This window comes from Gambusia affinis, linkage group LG05, assembly GCF_019740435.1.
Source record: "Gambusia affinis linkage group LG05, SWU_Gaff_1.0, whole genome shotgun sequence".
Classification (NCBI taxonomy): domain Eukaryota; kingdom Metazoa; phylum Chordata; class Actinopteri; order Cyprinodontiformes; family Poeciliidae; genus Gambusia; species Gambusia affinis.
Genome location: NC_057872.1, coordinates 26650840 through 26667476, shown reverse-complemented (window position 1 = coordinate 26667476; position 16637 = coordinate 26650840). Strand labels below are relative to the sequence as shown.

Below are 16637 nucleotides of genomic sequence, written 5' to 3'. Positions count from 1 at the left end.
TTTAACAATTATTGATTATCTTGCCTCATTTTGTTCCATTAGTGTCTCTGTCCTTAGCACTTTGTTTAAGCATTTTGTTAAAGTCTTCAGTAGTGAATGTTTTCAAGGTTGCAACATAACTACACAAGTCTGGACACCCACAGCGCACACACACACACACACACGCACACACACACACTCTCTCTAGGGGCTCAGTGATGAGTCACCACTGCTCGAGGCAAGAGGAGCAGACGATTCTAATGGCTCCTTCAATGTAAAACAGCAAAGATGAGAGGGAGGCCAGAGTTGCACATTGCACAGTGTGGAAAATGATCTAAACAGACTGCCATCCAGACTTCTGACTAGTTTTTATTTACTCTTATTTTTACAGTAAATGATGTGAGCTACAAGTGCATGTGTTCTCAAGCATGATGCATATTTTTATCATGTTTATCATGGCGGTATGATGTATTTTGTAGTGGTACATTGAACATAATATCCAGTCTGATTCTTTAACCGCACTTTTGAAGAAATACTCAGAAAGTAGAGTAATTGTTCTAAACAAGGCCAGTTTGATGCTAGAATTATAAAAGTGCATTGATCTCTTAGCTGTGGAGTGACAACACTTTTTCAGATGACTCTTCACCCCCACAGTATAGTCCAGTCTGTATATTTATCATTTCCTCAGCCAAAGCACAAGTGTATACAGTGGTACTACATAATGATTTGTTACTATAGCAACACCAGCTGTCAAACTGTCATCTCCAGGCTTAGTCAGAGCACCGGGCCAATCAATGGGTCGTCTGCAGCCTAAACAACAAATCAGTTCTTACATTTCTCTGGTTGTGTAAGCAGGAATCCCACTCCTGTTAATAAAGCTGCTCCAATCAATCACTTGACAGCGGCTGCTGCTGTTCACTTCCCCTTCTAGATTTTATTTTAAAGCCCGCTGACTGCGGATGTTAAAGCTGATGTGCCCAGATATTTGTATTACTAGTGAAGGCAACAGTGCTGATCCAAGAAGCATCTAAATAAAATGTGAATGGTTACCTACAATGCATTCTCTCAAAGACAAATGTTTCCACATTATACTTTGACTTTGCTTAGAATCATTTGCAGCACACATAAATCATCCCTATTAAAGATGGGGAGGTAGTCTGATCACTTTTCTTTCTTTTTTCACATCTGTTTTCAGTTCCTTGATCACCTGCTGACTGGGATTGAGGATATCTGTGGACACTATGGACATCATCACTGGAAAAACAAGTATGTATTTTAAATGGAGCAAAGACTACTTAAAATATATATTGCTATTATAGTTACTCTGTAGTTTAAAAAACTTGAGTGATGTGACCCCTTTTGCTTACAAATTTCCCTTCCAAATTATTTTCAAAAGGAAAAACCTGAAAGTTCTGTTGCTTTCCACTGGCTGCTCCTATTGTCAGGGATTGTATAGAGGGGTTATTAGGGCCAACAAGGTGGCCGCTGCTTTGGTTTGTTGTGATGAAGAAAGAGTTGTGACAAAAACAGCTCTCTGTTTACTGGTCTGTTTACATTCCAACCCTCACATGTTGTGATGAGATACAGATCATGACTGAAAAAACATGATCCTTGGTACAATTTATGCTTGACATTGAAAGTAAACCTTTTCCACTGGATTTTAGAAATGACCCAAAAAGTGATACAGAATGTGGAAATGTACATTTTGGAAAGGTTTGCACAAGTACTTCACTAAAAGTGAATGTGAAGTAACCTAAAAACTATGGATCTAAAATTTTGGTAGGATTTTAGTATTTTCATCCTAGAGAAGGATAACTCTTTGACAAGAATGACCTGATTTTTTTTTGCCCTTTTTGTTGTTTATTTGTCACTTATTCTCAGGCTGAACCGCTTTAACAAGAAATATGTGAAGAAGATACTAATCGCAGGCGATCGCTGCAAAGAACCACAGCTCATTGCCTTCTACCACAAACTGGAGATGAAGCACGCTATTCAGATGGTGGAGAGCGGAGGGGGATCTAAGCTCAGCTCTTCCTTCCCTTCCACTGTTTCCATGCAGTGAGTACTACAGACTGTATTTACTTAAATTAGCACTGAATGGAGTGATGAATTCTTCAGCAAAGGTTTAGGGCTGCAACTCAATTATTTTTGAAATCAGTTATTCTATCGATTATTCTAATTAGGAATGGATTAATGAGATAAAGAAATTGCCACATTCTGCAGATTCTGCATTTTACTTCTTAAGCCTTTTTATATTAAAAATAAGAAAACAAACATTTCATTCCCTAAAATGCAATAACATAACATTCCTTTCATGTACACTTGATCATTTGAAGCAAAGAATGTATCTGCAGCTAAAAACAAATACTTTAAATAATGTGAAAAGCTCAGCCTATTTGTCTTGACTTAACATCAGTACAGGGCTAATCTGGTGATTAATTTTGGGATACACTGATTAATAATTGGATAGTCATAAAAGGTTTTTTTCTGCAGAATCTGAAGTGAGTGGAGATAAAACTGCCACTTAAGGAGTTGTGGATAGAACATATTTACATTTTTTTAAATTTATTTTTTAATCTTAAATGCAAAATGTATATGTATATTTCTTTACAGTTTTGGTTTAACTACTGCTCTGACTACTTAGTATTTTCAGAAAATAGCATTTTTGTGTCTGCATAATGCATTTAACAATTAAAAGATCATTAAATTATACTACCATTTTTTCAGTAATCATAATTAATCTCATTAATTCCTTCATAAGTTACAAATATTAACTGTTGAGGTAAGATATGACCTTTGCTCATAAAAGCATTTTCCTGCCTATGTTGACAAATTTTAAATATGAAAGAAATGGTTTTATGTTTCAGTGCGTTTATTTTTGGTTCCTGTGTCTTTTGAGTCTCCGTGTTGTCCTGTCTACCCCTTGATTATTCCCAGGTGTGTCTCATTCCCTGATTACCCTTAATGTCACCTGTGCTGCATGTTCTTTGTCGGGTCCTTGTCTCGTTTGGCGTCTTAGTTTAGTCAGTTCACCTGTGTTGCCTAGATTTTTGGATCATTTCATCAGTAAACACCCATCATTCACTACAATCTGGGTCCTCTGCATCTGCCTCACCACTGGGGATGGCCAAATGAAGCCATGTGAAGCAATGAAGCTTCCTAGCCCATTGCTTTGCCCAAAGGTTCATTAGTCGATGCTTCATTCATTTCTCACTAGTGACATTTGCTGTTGAAACTGTGGCAGCCTTGTCACTCAGATGAACATACTTAAAACATTTGTAAATGCAATATTGTCGCAATGTTTTTGCCAAACTTATGTTTAGTAACAGGAGAGTCAATTAAATCCTATTTAACTAATCTTTTTAGTTATTAAAATTATTTGTAGCCAATCCTGGTATTTGTTGACTGTTTTCTTTTGTCATCGACTGATTTGACAATAAACATTTGTTTTAGTGTATTCGGAGTGCAGTGCTTGGTGGGGCAGACAGTATTCTTTAATATTTGATTTGCCTCCTGAAAAACTAAAATTCTTCAAAAATTCTCTTTTTCTTGTATTTCTAGTTGGCTTTTTGATCCCTTATATTTTTTACTCATCAGGCCAGAATTTTAATCTTTAAGTATGTTTCTGCTGTGCAAGACTGACATGTCTTTGCAGAACAAGAAGGTGAGAATTTTGGAGGTGAAGGGGGTAAATTATTTTTATTTAAGAATCTTGTGAGTGAGCATCTCAAAGTTTTCCCAGACGTCAGATTTTATCTTCTTGCTGGCTCCATTTCAATCAAGTTTATTTGTCTAGCACATTTCAGCAACAATGCCGTTTCAAAGTGTTTTACATAATAAAAAAACACAAATATAAATTCATAAAATATACCATAATCAACAATTGAGAGAACTGGTAACAAACATTACATTTTGATGAGTGCCATCATCAAAATCAGTATTGCACATGAACTATAAAAGATTCCTTTTATTTCAGCCACTGCTGAAGACAAATAATCATCTGATGCACGATCAGATGAGTATTTGATCGGCTCATCACGCTTTTATTTTGAAAACTGACACGCAAAATGAAGCAGTCACGTGACCCATGGAATGCGAGGCATCGTTTGTTGCCAGTCACGTGGTTTTCAGCAAGACAACACAAGCATCAAAGCAGGGCTTCATCTGACACGCCCCCTTTTTACTCAGTACACGCCTCGTTGCCTGGCTTCAGATAGCCCACCTCTCTACCGCACAAATCATAACAGTTTCAACATTTCTGAACAAAATTATTATTTAGCAACCACTCAGTTTTAGCTTGTATGGTTGCACCTTGTTTTGGAGGTAAAGAGATAATGAAGAGGGATTACCTTTGTTTCTTAGATTTATCCCCATTTAATTTTTAACAATTTTTAACAAAAGTCCAACTTAATATAGAAAGGATGACTGGGTAAAAAAACAATTCTGGGCAATAGAATTCTTTTAAAGATGTGCTTTCATTAGTAATTCTGCAGAAATGGTCAATCATATTTTTTTGGATCCTTAATATGAGTGAACATGAGGCAGATTTCTTCTTAACTGATCATCTCTGCTCAGTTAGTTACGAACTTGACAAACAAATGCAAACATGATGACAAACTATTTTTGCACTAGACAAGAAAACATCTCTGATTGTTTTTCCCCGTTAGGAACATTCAGCCAAAGATCCAGTCTTCTCCTTCTGCTCGACCGGCAGAAAGAGCTCTTCCACAGCTGACCAAAGGTCGAGAGGAAGAGATCAGACAAATACTCAGGACCAACCTTCAGAAGACACGACAGAGGGTAACTGTCATGATTACTTGTTTACACAAAAATACGACTATATAACTAGTTTCAAAACGTACCACTCACTTCATAGTTATTTATATATAGAATATATATAGCTATTCTCTCTCTCTCTATATATATATACAGTGGTGTGAAAAAGTGTTTGCCCCCTTCCTCATTTCCTGTTTTTTTGCATGTTTGTCACACTTAAGTGTTTCGGAACATCAAACCAATTTTAAAAATAGTCAAGGACAACACAAGTAAACACAAAATGCAATTTGTAAATGAAGGTGTTCATTATTAAAGGAGAAAAAAAATCCAAACCATCATGGCCCTGTGTGAAAAAGTGAACCTTTTGTTTCTCAGTTGCAATCCTACAACAGGCATACTCTGGTGGTTGATCCTGATGAGGAGGGATATGATGACTTGATCTTAAAAAAGAAGAAGATGAGGGAGCTGGACTGGAAGGTATGTAAAACTTAATCTCATAAATCATCTAATGCTATCTGTCAATGAGCTTAAAGAAAATTAAACATTACTGAAAATATACAGAGTCAATCTGAGAGCAGCCATGAAGAGTTAAACTGATGCAGCCAAAAGCATGATTTATGATTTAATTAGAGTCAATTCTGAGTTTACCAAATTGATTTTTTCTTCTGACTCAAAGAGGTGTTAATTTATTCTCTCAGATGAGCAGTCATACATTTTCTTCCATCTTGTAATTGCAAAAGGAAATTGACTCCTTTTTAGGATAAATTAAATGTGCTAGAAGTCACTGAGGACTGTAGAGGATTTCTGTAGGCTCCCATAAAGCAAACATCAAATTCAATTCTGTTTAATAAAGATACTGATTGATTAAATATTCTTGCAAAATTGAGTTATTTTCTGTCTTGTCAGATAAAAGAGATGACCAACTACCTGACTGTGCCTCGTTCTCAAGGCTCCCCAACTATGAGAAGAGCCAGAATGGCTTCAGGTAAATATATGCATCAACTAAACACATAACTGTAATGGATTTAACCTCTTACTGTCTGATCTCACTTAAAACCCAAGACAAACCTTTCCCCTGTAATAGAACCCAGACGGATCAGATATATTTTATGTATGTATTTTTTAGTAATTGAAAATCAATACAAGTGCATCTCAATAAATGGAAATATCAGAAGAGTAAATTATTTCAGCAAGTGAAAATAAAATAAAGTTTAAGGTCACTGTCAAAGGAGCTTGCTGATCTGAATGCTGTATCCAAACATATTAATAGAATGAACATAGTGGAGGGAAAAAGTGCAGTACAAATTCATTCATGAGCAAGGATAATAAGACAGCCTTCCACTGTATTTTCTAAAGTCTACAGTCAATGGTGCCATCTACCCTAAAATTTTGGAGCATTTTGTGCTTCCCCCTAGGCTTGATGAAGAATCTGATTTCATGTCCCAGCAAGACATGGCATCTTCCCACACTAGTAGAATAGAAGAATGGAAACAAATTGTCACAAAATTAAAAATATAAAACATTTTAAAACTTTTTTCATATATAAGGCGCATAAAATAGACCAGTAGAGGCTGGGGTTACGTTACGCATCCATTAAATGGAGCTGTGCTAAAGGGAATGTCAACAAAACAGTCAAATAGATCAGTCAAACTTTATTAATAGATTACAAACCAGTGTTCTGACAACTCCATTCACTCCCAAAATGAATGAACAGCTGTTTTATTATTTTCCCCGAGGTAAAGTCAGTGACGTGGTAACATGTAGTGCAACATTTATATCACATAGTGGAGGGAAACTTTTCCTCAATTCAATAAACACGTATTGAACTGATATTGTTACGGTAAATCAAATGTTAGTGCAATCACAATATAGTAACACTCTAAATAGTGCAAAGCAATAACAATATATCAATAACTCAACGTTGTTCAAACTTTAATGTCCATATTTACAATATGACCAACCTTCTTCAGCTGTAAACACACAAAATAAACATGTAAAACTCACTTTATTAATTTATTCCTCATCCAGGAATCCCTCGAATTCTTCTTCTTCAGTGTCCGAATTAAACAGTTGGGTGAATACGGCATCCAACATGCCCGGCTCCATCTCGTTAAAGTAGTCATTAATCGAGTCAGTGTCGCTGCTGTTGTCTAGCAGTTTAGTGACAATTCCTGCCTTCCTGAAAGCTCGGACCACAGTTGAGAATGATATATCAGCCCAGGCATTTACGATCCACTGGCAGATAGTGGCGTATGTCGTCCGGCGCTGTCTCCTCATCTTGGTGAATGTGTGTTCGCCTTCTGTCATCCACTGTTCCCACGCAGTTCGCAGTCTAGCTTTGAATGCCCTGTGACACCAATATCTAGCTGCTGGAGTTCTTCTACGGGGTAAAATGAAGTCGGCAGCTGCTTACTGTAGTTGCGAGACCTGTTGTGGCTCAATATTGGTCCATATATAAGGCGCATCGGATTATAAGGCGCACTGTCGGCTTTTGAGAAAATTGAAGGGGTTTAGGTGCGCCTTATTGTGCGGAAAATACAGTAATTACTGGCAAGTCACCATGCATGAATGGCTAGCAAAATGACCTGTCCTAAACCTTGTAGAAAATGTATGGAGTGTTTACAAGAGGAAGATAAGAAATGGCAGACCCAACAATGTAGATGACTTAAAGGACCCTATTAATGCAACATCGGCTGCATTAGCACCTTAGCGTGCCACTAAGATCCTGCCATGCTGTTTTAATAAAATAAGTCATGCAAAATAAGTCATCAACGAAATGTTGAGTCTACAAACTGTTGACATACTTTTAGTAGGCTGACATTTTTGTATTAAAAGATATATTGTATTTATTTTTATGTAATATTGTAGTTTAACTTTTAATTTTCTGCAAACCAAAATCATCAAAATTAACTAAAAATAACACTAAAAATAATACACACTGCGTATAAAATACACTCTACAAAACAGGGATGACTAACCCCACTCCCCGAGAGACAGGGTACTCCAACTTTTAGATGGATCCCTGCTCCAACTCATACCTGCTGACTTGGCTCTTCAGCTTCGCATCAAGTTCTGCAGAGGACTGGTAATGCGCTAATTATGTGATTTGGGTTTGTAGAAACAGAAATGTGTCTAAAAGTTGCAGGACAGGCTGCACAGTGGCGCAGTTGGTAGAGCTGTTGCCTTGCAGCAAGAAGGTCCTGGGTTCGATTCCCGGCCGGGGATCTTTCTGCATGGAGTTTGCATGTTCTCCCTGTGCATGCGTGGGTTCTCTCCGGGTTCTCCGGCTTCCTCCCACAGTCCAAAAACATGACTGTCAGGTTAATTGGTTTCTCTAAATTCTCCCTAGGTGTGAGTGTGTGTGTGCATGGTTGTTTGTCTTGTATGTCTTTGTGTTGCCCTGCGACAGACTGGCGACCTGTCCAGGGTGTACCCCGCCTCTCGCCCGGAACGCAGCTGGAGAGGAACCAGCAACCCTCCCGACCCCATTTAGGGAAGAAGGGTGTAAAGAAAATGGATGGATGGATGGAGTTGCAGGACAGTAGTTCTGAATGACTGGTGGGGAGACTCCTGCAATATAGACATTTTTACTTGTTGAACTGAAATACTAACAAAATACATTTAGATGATATTCTAATTCATTGAGATGCATATCAATACAGTGGTGTGGAATTGTTTCCCTTCCTTCCTGATGTGCTTTTTCCAGTTTTTGAATGATTTTCATGCTTTAGTGTTTCAGAAATTCAAACTAATTAAAATATTAGTTAAAGACAACACAGCTAAACATAAAATGCTGGGGTTTTTTTTTTAATGGAGGTGTTGATTATTAAGGAAGGAAAATTCCAAACCTACCTGGCCCTGTGTGAAAAAGTGATTGCCTTTTGCCCCCTCCCTTGTTAAAATATAACTTGCCTATGGACTATCACACCTGATTTCACAGTCTAGCCACATCCAGGCCTGATAACTGGCCTGACAAATTGAAGTACACCAAAGGATCCTCAAAAGTTTGACATCATGGCAAGATACAAAGAAATACATGAAATAAAGTAGGAAAGCGTTCACAAAAGACCCCACACCAACATTGAAAGAATCAGGTCATACTTGCCGGAGTGCCAATCCATGTAATGATGCGTTCATTCTGTACAAAATGTATCTTAAAAGGTCTTAAATTTGATTTGGTAAAACCTGAAGAAACGCTGAAAACTGTATTTTATGTTTACTTGTGTCTGGCTAATATTTAAATGTGTTTGATGCTCTCAAACACAGAAGTGTGACAAACTTAAAAAAGGAAAACTAGGAAGGGGCCAAATACTTTCTCACACCAATGTATGTGCTCTAAACTGTGCTAATGCCCCTCCCCTCCCCCAACTTCTTTGATGAAAACATGTTTGCATTTGCGAGCCAGCATTTAAACTAGAGTTTGGTTTCATTTTAGGCAGAAATACTGATTTCATACCTCCTCAGCAGAAAAAAGGAAACAAACAGTCGTCAGGTATGTAGAGTAAAGCGTAATCATATGAAGAATAGATGTGCCATTAGCAACTCTAATCTGCATGCTTTTGTTTCTTCATTAATTAAGATATGCAGGTAGGCTTTAATTAGCAGCATGTTGTGTATGAGGAGCTTCAGCAGCATCTCTATAAGCTTAAACATAGTAGAACAATACCAGCATGTGTTTATTTCTCATTGAAAATGGCTGTGCTAAGCATTTGCTGAACTGCAAAAGTCTCTAATTAGGTGAGTGACATTATGACCTCTACATGTGGTTCATTTTTTTCTCCCTTTGCACATTACCACTAAAACCAGATTTTAACGTTACATTGTATGAAAAGACACCCAGGCTTTTTTCTGTTCTAACTTAACATAACCTGTTTTAGTTAAGCAAAGGTTACCAACAATATTTTTATTTGATAAATACCTTAATATTGAGAGAAATGTTTGTGGGGTTTTTTATTATTATTTTAATAGCACTCTTTAAATTGAAAGGTAAGTTTGACATACCTTTCCTAGGCATTTGGTAGAATTGACTTTGAAACTGTAACTGTATTACTTGGATCAGAATTTTGGCCCATCTTTCACGTCAGAAGTGGTGTAGACTGCCTAACTTGCACACCTTTTCAGCTCCCGCAATTTGTATTTGTAGCTGAGATAGGGCCTTTTTTGTGGGTCACTACAGAACATTGCCTCATTTGCTTCAATATTTCCACATAATGCTCTTTCCTTGTGATGACATCTTTTTTGTGAAGTGCACTAGTTCTTCCCGCATTTTTCTGCCTCCTGTTCTGACATTAGAAAGATTCATAATTTATCCACCAAGTGCAACTGTGGTCATTAGGCAAAATCCTCTTGAGAACTGTCAGATTTTTCTTTTGATATATTTCTGATGTCACACAGCGTTGCCTTACAATGCATTCACAGGTGTAAAAATTAACTGCCATTTATCAAATTGAAATAATTTGGTAATTATAACAGCTTTAAAGTCGGAAAAGTTTAATCTAATTTAATGTCGGAGTGAGAAAAACATGACCGTTTTTTTATACACTGTATGTAAAACATCTAGTCTCAACTGTCTAGGCTCATGCATGCCAATTGAATAGTAAAACTGTACGTAATCGGTTTCAAAACCCTAATATTACTGATAGCCTAGTAATGTTATTGTTTTGCCTGCAGATTCACAGGCCTATGTAAAGCCAGGTGCAAAAGACGTGCCCAGCATCCAGATTGACCTGGCGTCTCCACAGTCTCCAGACTCCGTCAGGCTGTTGGATGAGGTCGGACAGGACCAAGGCCTGACAATGAGCCTTCCTTCAAGTTCAAACAGAGCTTACAAAACTGGTGGGAAAGATGACGACAGAGATCAGCAGAAACTGTTAAGGTGCCTGAGTGACCCGGGGCCCAGTGCAGATGAGGATGAGGATGAGCCTTTACCAACTTAAGATGCAGATCTCTTAGAGAAGAGCTGCTGCTCTGGTTGGAATTTTCTCAAAATAACAACAAAAAGCAAAAATGCAAATGCAGGAAGAACTAGTAATAAATAGCAAGAGAACAAGCCTGAGGGGAAAAAGAGCCATTACCTTATTATTGTCATTGCTCTTTATTTTGTTGACAGCAGTATAAATTTAGTGCTGCAACTAAAATCTGTGAGAAGTCAGATTTTATGACTGACGATCTGAGACGTTCAGGATAGAACTATGCATTACCAAAGCTTTGGACTGTTTTAGTGTCAGACAATGTTATTTTTATCTTGTGTCATTAATGTTAAGTTCAGTGAGACATTCAGGGCCTCTTGTCCTGAACATAATCAGTAAAAATAAATGTACATTTTTCACTTTCCTTGTCAAGCTTTGCACTTTAGACTTTAGTTTTCACAATCAATTTGTCTGCTGTATTCAAACAGAGATGTAGCTGTTTGGCCTTTTTCACTAGAATATTATTTTCTTTGCCTTATTTAAAATGACATCTTTTTTATTTTAATCTCACCATTACCTGTTTGAAATCATATTGCAGTGTGCAGATTCAAAGCTGGATGTGTGTTTATTCTGCAGGACACTGAGTTAAAGAGCGATACATCTGTAAAAACTGCAGCCTTTTTCTACGACTACGGCTTTAATTATATGGAACCCTCACTATCGCAGGAGGTTGGTGAGTTTTGTTTGATCCCGAGGAACTGAGTTTGTCTAGAAGTTGGAGAAGATTTTGGTACCATTCTGAGCTATCATGGTACATCATACTTAAAATAACTTTTATCTACAAATATTTACCTGTTATAAGAACCCGTTTTAGGTCTGGTTAAAAGTTGTTAAAGCAATTTTTTTCCCCTCATACTTTATTAGCCAAGTGCCCAGTTGCAACCATTTTCTAATATCACATATTTTAAATGGGGTTTTTTTCTTTTTCAATTTGTACAGCCACCTATTCATGTCTTATAACCTTCTGAATCACTGATTGTCTGCATGTCATTGGAAAAAATTTAAATCTATGCAGAATAGATGTTTAAAATACAGTGATTAATATCCTCTTTCTATACCCTTTAAAAGTGGTTTAGCTTCTCTAGTCATGCAAAAATATTGCTAAAGGTGAAGTTAAAAATCAAACTTGGATATTGTAGAAAACAGTGAATGATAAAATAAATTCACCTGAACTTTTGCACAGTCTAGCTACTAAGTAATTTATCAGCTAATTCTGTTTGATAAAACTCAAATCATGTTAACATAACTATCAACATCATCATTGTTTACCTGTACAGAAACAGAAATGTCACTTTTCCAACTGTTAATTTACATTTTTATAGAACATCAGTTTGTTGGAGCACATAATTGTGCTCTATAAACTTACAAAACATAAATATCAAACAACTGAATTCATTTTGTTTTTATAGTCCCTGTGCTATTTCTGAAACTTATTTGCTGGTTTATGCTATATTACTGGTATAAAGATGGAAAGAAATACAAATTATTAATAAAATTTTATAAACTTTTACTTGACAAAAACATTACAATTTTATTAATTGTGATATCCTCATAATGTTTTCACTTTTCTGTTTTTTATAGTTTATGAAGGATATGTAATATGGCACTAAAGCTAACACTAAATTAAATTTAAAAAAATATATATTTTTTTCCTACTACATGAGACATCAACTGGTATGAGAAAAATTTGGTATTTCTTTCCACAAGGATTTCACCCAATATAGGAGAAGAACTTTACATTATTGACCAAAGTTTGCATTTAAACGGGAGAAAGTTTTCCAGTGATCGTTGTGTAGGACCATAATTTACCTCTGTTTGGTCTTTTTTCTGTTTGAAATAATACATTTGATGACACCTTGAACGTTTGTCATCTAGTTCAGTGGATGAAGGGTGCTGACTATTTTGACTATAACAATGATTTTTGGTCACAGATTTCTGCTTTCAGTCATCTGTGGAGAAATGCCAGCATAATATATTTTGTTTTAACGTCGTATAGCATTAATGTTCTGATGCTTACGTAAAAACTACCACAATCTCCTAGAAATGTGGATCATTAACAAGACTTTAAATGTAAAAGAGGAAAATGGCATTGTGCTGTCCTGCTTGTTTACAATGTTCCTTCAAAAAATGAATGGTGTCAGATTAATTAATTTAATAGCTGGTAGGGATTTTTTTTCACAAAGTTTTGTTATAGATTGTCATTGTGGGGGAGTGGGAAATCGAAGCTGTGGTGGTCCTCAGCTTTTACTCGCAAATTTGCGATGATGCTGTAATATAATTTTGATATATTTTGTTATGAAATCATCCCTGTGCCGACTTAACTAATTTAGGTAATTACAATAAAAATAGGAGAGTGACAATTTCGGAAAATATACGGAAGCAACGACAACGAACCCTGTATGGTTTAAAACAAATAAACATGCTTAGCTCTTGTTCCTTAGGGGGCTTTTCAGGCAGAACTGAATTTATTGCTGTTTTTAAATGTAGCAAGCTCCTGAACTTTACAGCCTCTCAAAATCTCTTTATTCATTGTTGAATCTTTCTGCTGAGTTTCTTTTTGTTCGTGTTTAGCAGTCTTGCAAGACATATTGCACATCTAAATATGGAATATATTGGATATGCTTTTCAGTATGGTCAGCTGTTTGAATTAAAGTTGATGATCTATGAATGTGGTTATATTATTAAATGGGAGGGAAATAAAACTTGTATGTTTAGATTCCATTTATAAAATGAAATGTTCAATGGTTAATTTCAATGATTCCAAAGACTTTTGTTTTAAACAAAAAAGAAAGGAACACTATTTTCATACTTTTCTTTTTCATACCGAATTAATATTTTAGGCAAACATTCTCAGATATTTTACAGAGTAATATTTGGTGCAAAAATCCTTTATTCTGAAGCCTAAAGCCTGTATTAGAGTATATTTGACTGTGTTATTAAGCAATATAACTTCTTGCTTTGGTTAAGCTAAAGGTAAACAATCTGTGTCTGCTTATCTATGATATAATCTCTTCCTGTTGTTGATGTAAACACTGGATGTTCTTTTACTGTGGCGAATTGTTTCAGTTTGTTGCATTCGTCATCTCTGCCTGAATGGCAAGGCAACACCAGCATTAACCTGAGCTTCTCTGTTCTTGCTTATGTGTCTGCTTTCAATCTCATCATGTTTTACACGTTCAAGTGCTTCATTAGGAAACATTTGTTTTTCACCATATGATGTCAACGTTTTCTGCTTTTATAGATATGTGTGCAATGCATTCATTTCATGTACAAAAAGCTTCACCTTTACTGTGACTTTGTCATTGTACGTTTACTCGAACGGTGAACTTTAACATTTGTTTTATAAAGAGAGTGCTGAAAAAATAGATTAACTCAGCTCACTGTTTGAGTTTTTTGCTGAATCACAATTTTCCTAAAGATAAACTGCTTTCTTGGGTAAAGTGAGTACAATCAGACCCACACTCTAAGCAATCACTGTCTTTAAGTCAAGGTCAGTCTCTGCATGTGACCTTTTGTGGAGATTTATTAACTCATTATTATACTTTTGTATCCCATGCTGTGGAAAACAAATTTGTTCATGCTTTTTTGTCAAAAAAATATTTAAGATCATCAAGCAAATTTTATATCACTCAAAGCTAACTTGAGTGAGTACAAAATGCAGTTTTGAAATAGTAGTGAAATTATTGAAGGGAAACATCGGTCTAAACCAGCTAGGGAGAAAAAAACCTGACAATTAGTTTTATGCATCACTGTGAAGGAATTTTAGCCCAATCCACTACCTCCACGTTGAAGAGTTTTTAACCAGGAATCTTTCGACTGTTTAAGCTCATGTCAATCAGATTTAAGTCTGGGCATGGACTAAACTACTTCCAGCAAAAAGAAAAAAAAATATTGAGCTGTTGTTAAGCAGATGTCTTAGTTTGCTTTGGATCATTGTTCCACCAGTGCTTGAGCTAAAAGTCTGAAGTTCATGGCCAGACAACTAGCAAAGCATCCCAGATCATCACCACCATGTTTGACAATGTTCTTTTTGTAAAATGCTGTTAATTTAATGCCAGATGTAATGTGATCTGCACCTTCCAAAAAAATTCACCTTTGTCCTGCTTGTCCCCAAAATATTATTACAAAAATCTTTGCGATCACAAAGACTTGAGCCATTGTTAAGCAATTTTTTAGTAATTATGAGACAGACTTGTTAGTTTATTTGTTTTTTCATCCATGGTTTCATATTGGATGCTACTTTTGTCCAGTGTGTTTCTTATTGTTGAATCATCAGCTCTGACTGATGGGTAAATGCGTTCTGGTAGTACTTCTGGGAGGCCAGTCTCTCCATTTGTTGATAATGTCTCTCTCTGGAGTTTACTGGAGTCACAAAGACTTTAAAATGCTTTTGCAAGCCTTTCCAGCTTAGATCCTAAAAACATTGTAGTTAATCACAAATAATTCCTGACTTAGCAAGAGAAAAATTATGTCTTCACACAGGGCCTCGTTGGTTTGGATAGCTTTTACTCATTAAGTGATATTAACTTTAAAAAACTTTATTTTGCTTCTGATTATTTTTTTCTAATTTAAGGTTTGGTTCGATGACCTGAAACATTTAGGTATGACCAAAAGGCCTAAACCTTTTCAAAGCTCCATATCACTTATTTTACATTTTTTCTCCAGGTTTTAAACATACAGAGAAATGTAACCTGCATTACTCTGCAGTATCACCATTTTCAAAGAGAGTAAACTTGGTATTGAAAACCTTTTTCATAATTTTTCTGCTTGAAAGCATTTCATCACCATGAGCCAAATGCATTCAATCAACAACTTTTTGATTTACATTACAGATTTTTACTGCAGTTATAACAGATGGGATTCACTGTGTAATCCACTCTTGCATGTCATCATCATAACAATTTATGTACTGTCATTACTTCACTATTCAGGGATTATATTTCTTCCATGTCTACTTGGACTTTCAACATTTTTCCAGATCTGATTTCATACTATTTTACACAACGTAGAGCACTTTACTAACCCTTGATCTAGAAACACTGCTGTTGGGGACAGCAATAAAAGGCTTTCATTTAGGGCAAACATTGTGCGTCAGGCGACACATTAGTGGCAAAGGAATGTACTTTATGATGGGCCTTATTACAGGATGTGCTGACTTTAAAGAAGCTGGGGTGTAAAATCTTAGAACTTGATGTCAGCATGAGTCAGATTTACATTTTAGTCACATTTTCTTTCTCTTCATGCCTTATATTTTTTATTACTTGCTATTTAATTGAAATATTGTATTGAATATATATTTTTATTACACATCTACATGAATAGGAATACATTGTACATAAAGAAACAATATTATTGGAAATTCAATATTTGATGTGTAAATCAGAGTGTGACTATTTAATGTGTGCACTTTCTTGTGAGCATCTCATCTTTTCATTGTAATGACCACTAAAACTAACAACGGCCATGTAAAGTATGTCATATATTATACATTAAAGTTTAACTTTATAACAAACTTGTCTCTTGATGGAATATTTGTAATGACTCAAACGTGTCATGTGTTGTATTTATAAAGCAGCAGCTTTTAAAGGGTGTAACATTACAGAGAATAATAATTTACTGTTCTTAAATTGATAACTTCAAATTTTTGTAAAATGGTGTTATGTAGATTAATTATGCATAATCTGAAATGCTGTGGGGAAGAAATGAAACCCTAACTATAGGAAGAGTTTATTGGTGCTTCCACATTTTCAAGGTATCCAAAAATCAACCTCTCTGCTTAATAATCTTAAAGTTTAAAAAGCACAATTTATTCAGATAGTAACACAAAGTACTTTAGCAAACACATTTAAAACTCTAATAGCATCAAAGTAATAATAAAAATGTAAGAGAAACTTTAAACTGCCAATATAAATC

The 16637-nt window shown here is 35.7% G+C and overlaps 1 protein-coding gene across 4 annotated transcripts in view; it reads left to right on the top strand.

Moving 5' to 3' along the window:
- The window catches only part of slc9a1a (solute carrier family 9 member A1a), a 34223-nt gene extending 20134 nt beyond the window's left edge, over nt 1-14089 (top strand). For 3 of the 4 annotated variants that reach the window (XM_044116514.1, XM_044116516.1, XM_044116517.1), the window contains 7 exons: nt 1175-1245; nt 1861-2037; nt 4647-4779; nt 5131-5232; nt 5662-5740; nt 9191-9247; nt 10426-14089. In XM_044116514.1, the coding sequence (XP_043972449.1) occupies nt 1175-1245; nt 1861-2037; nt 4647-4779; nt 5131-5232; nt 5662-5740; nt 9191-9247; nt 10426-10691 (885 nt within the window). In that variant the 3' untranslated portion in view covers nt 10692-14089. The remainder of the gene's footprint in view (nt 1-1174; nt 1246-1860; nt 2038-4646; nt 4780-5130; nt 5233-5661; nt 5741-9190; nt 9248-10425) is intronic. The other variant, XM_044116515.1, reaches the window with a different exon arrangement.
- Nucleotides 14090-16637: the final 2548 nt, after the last annotated feature.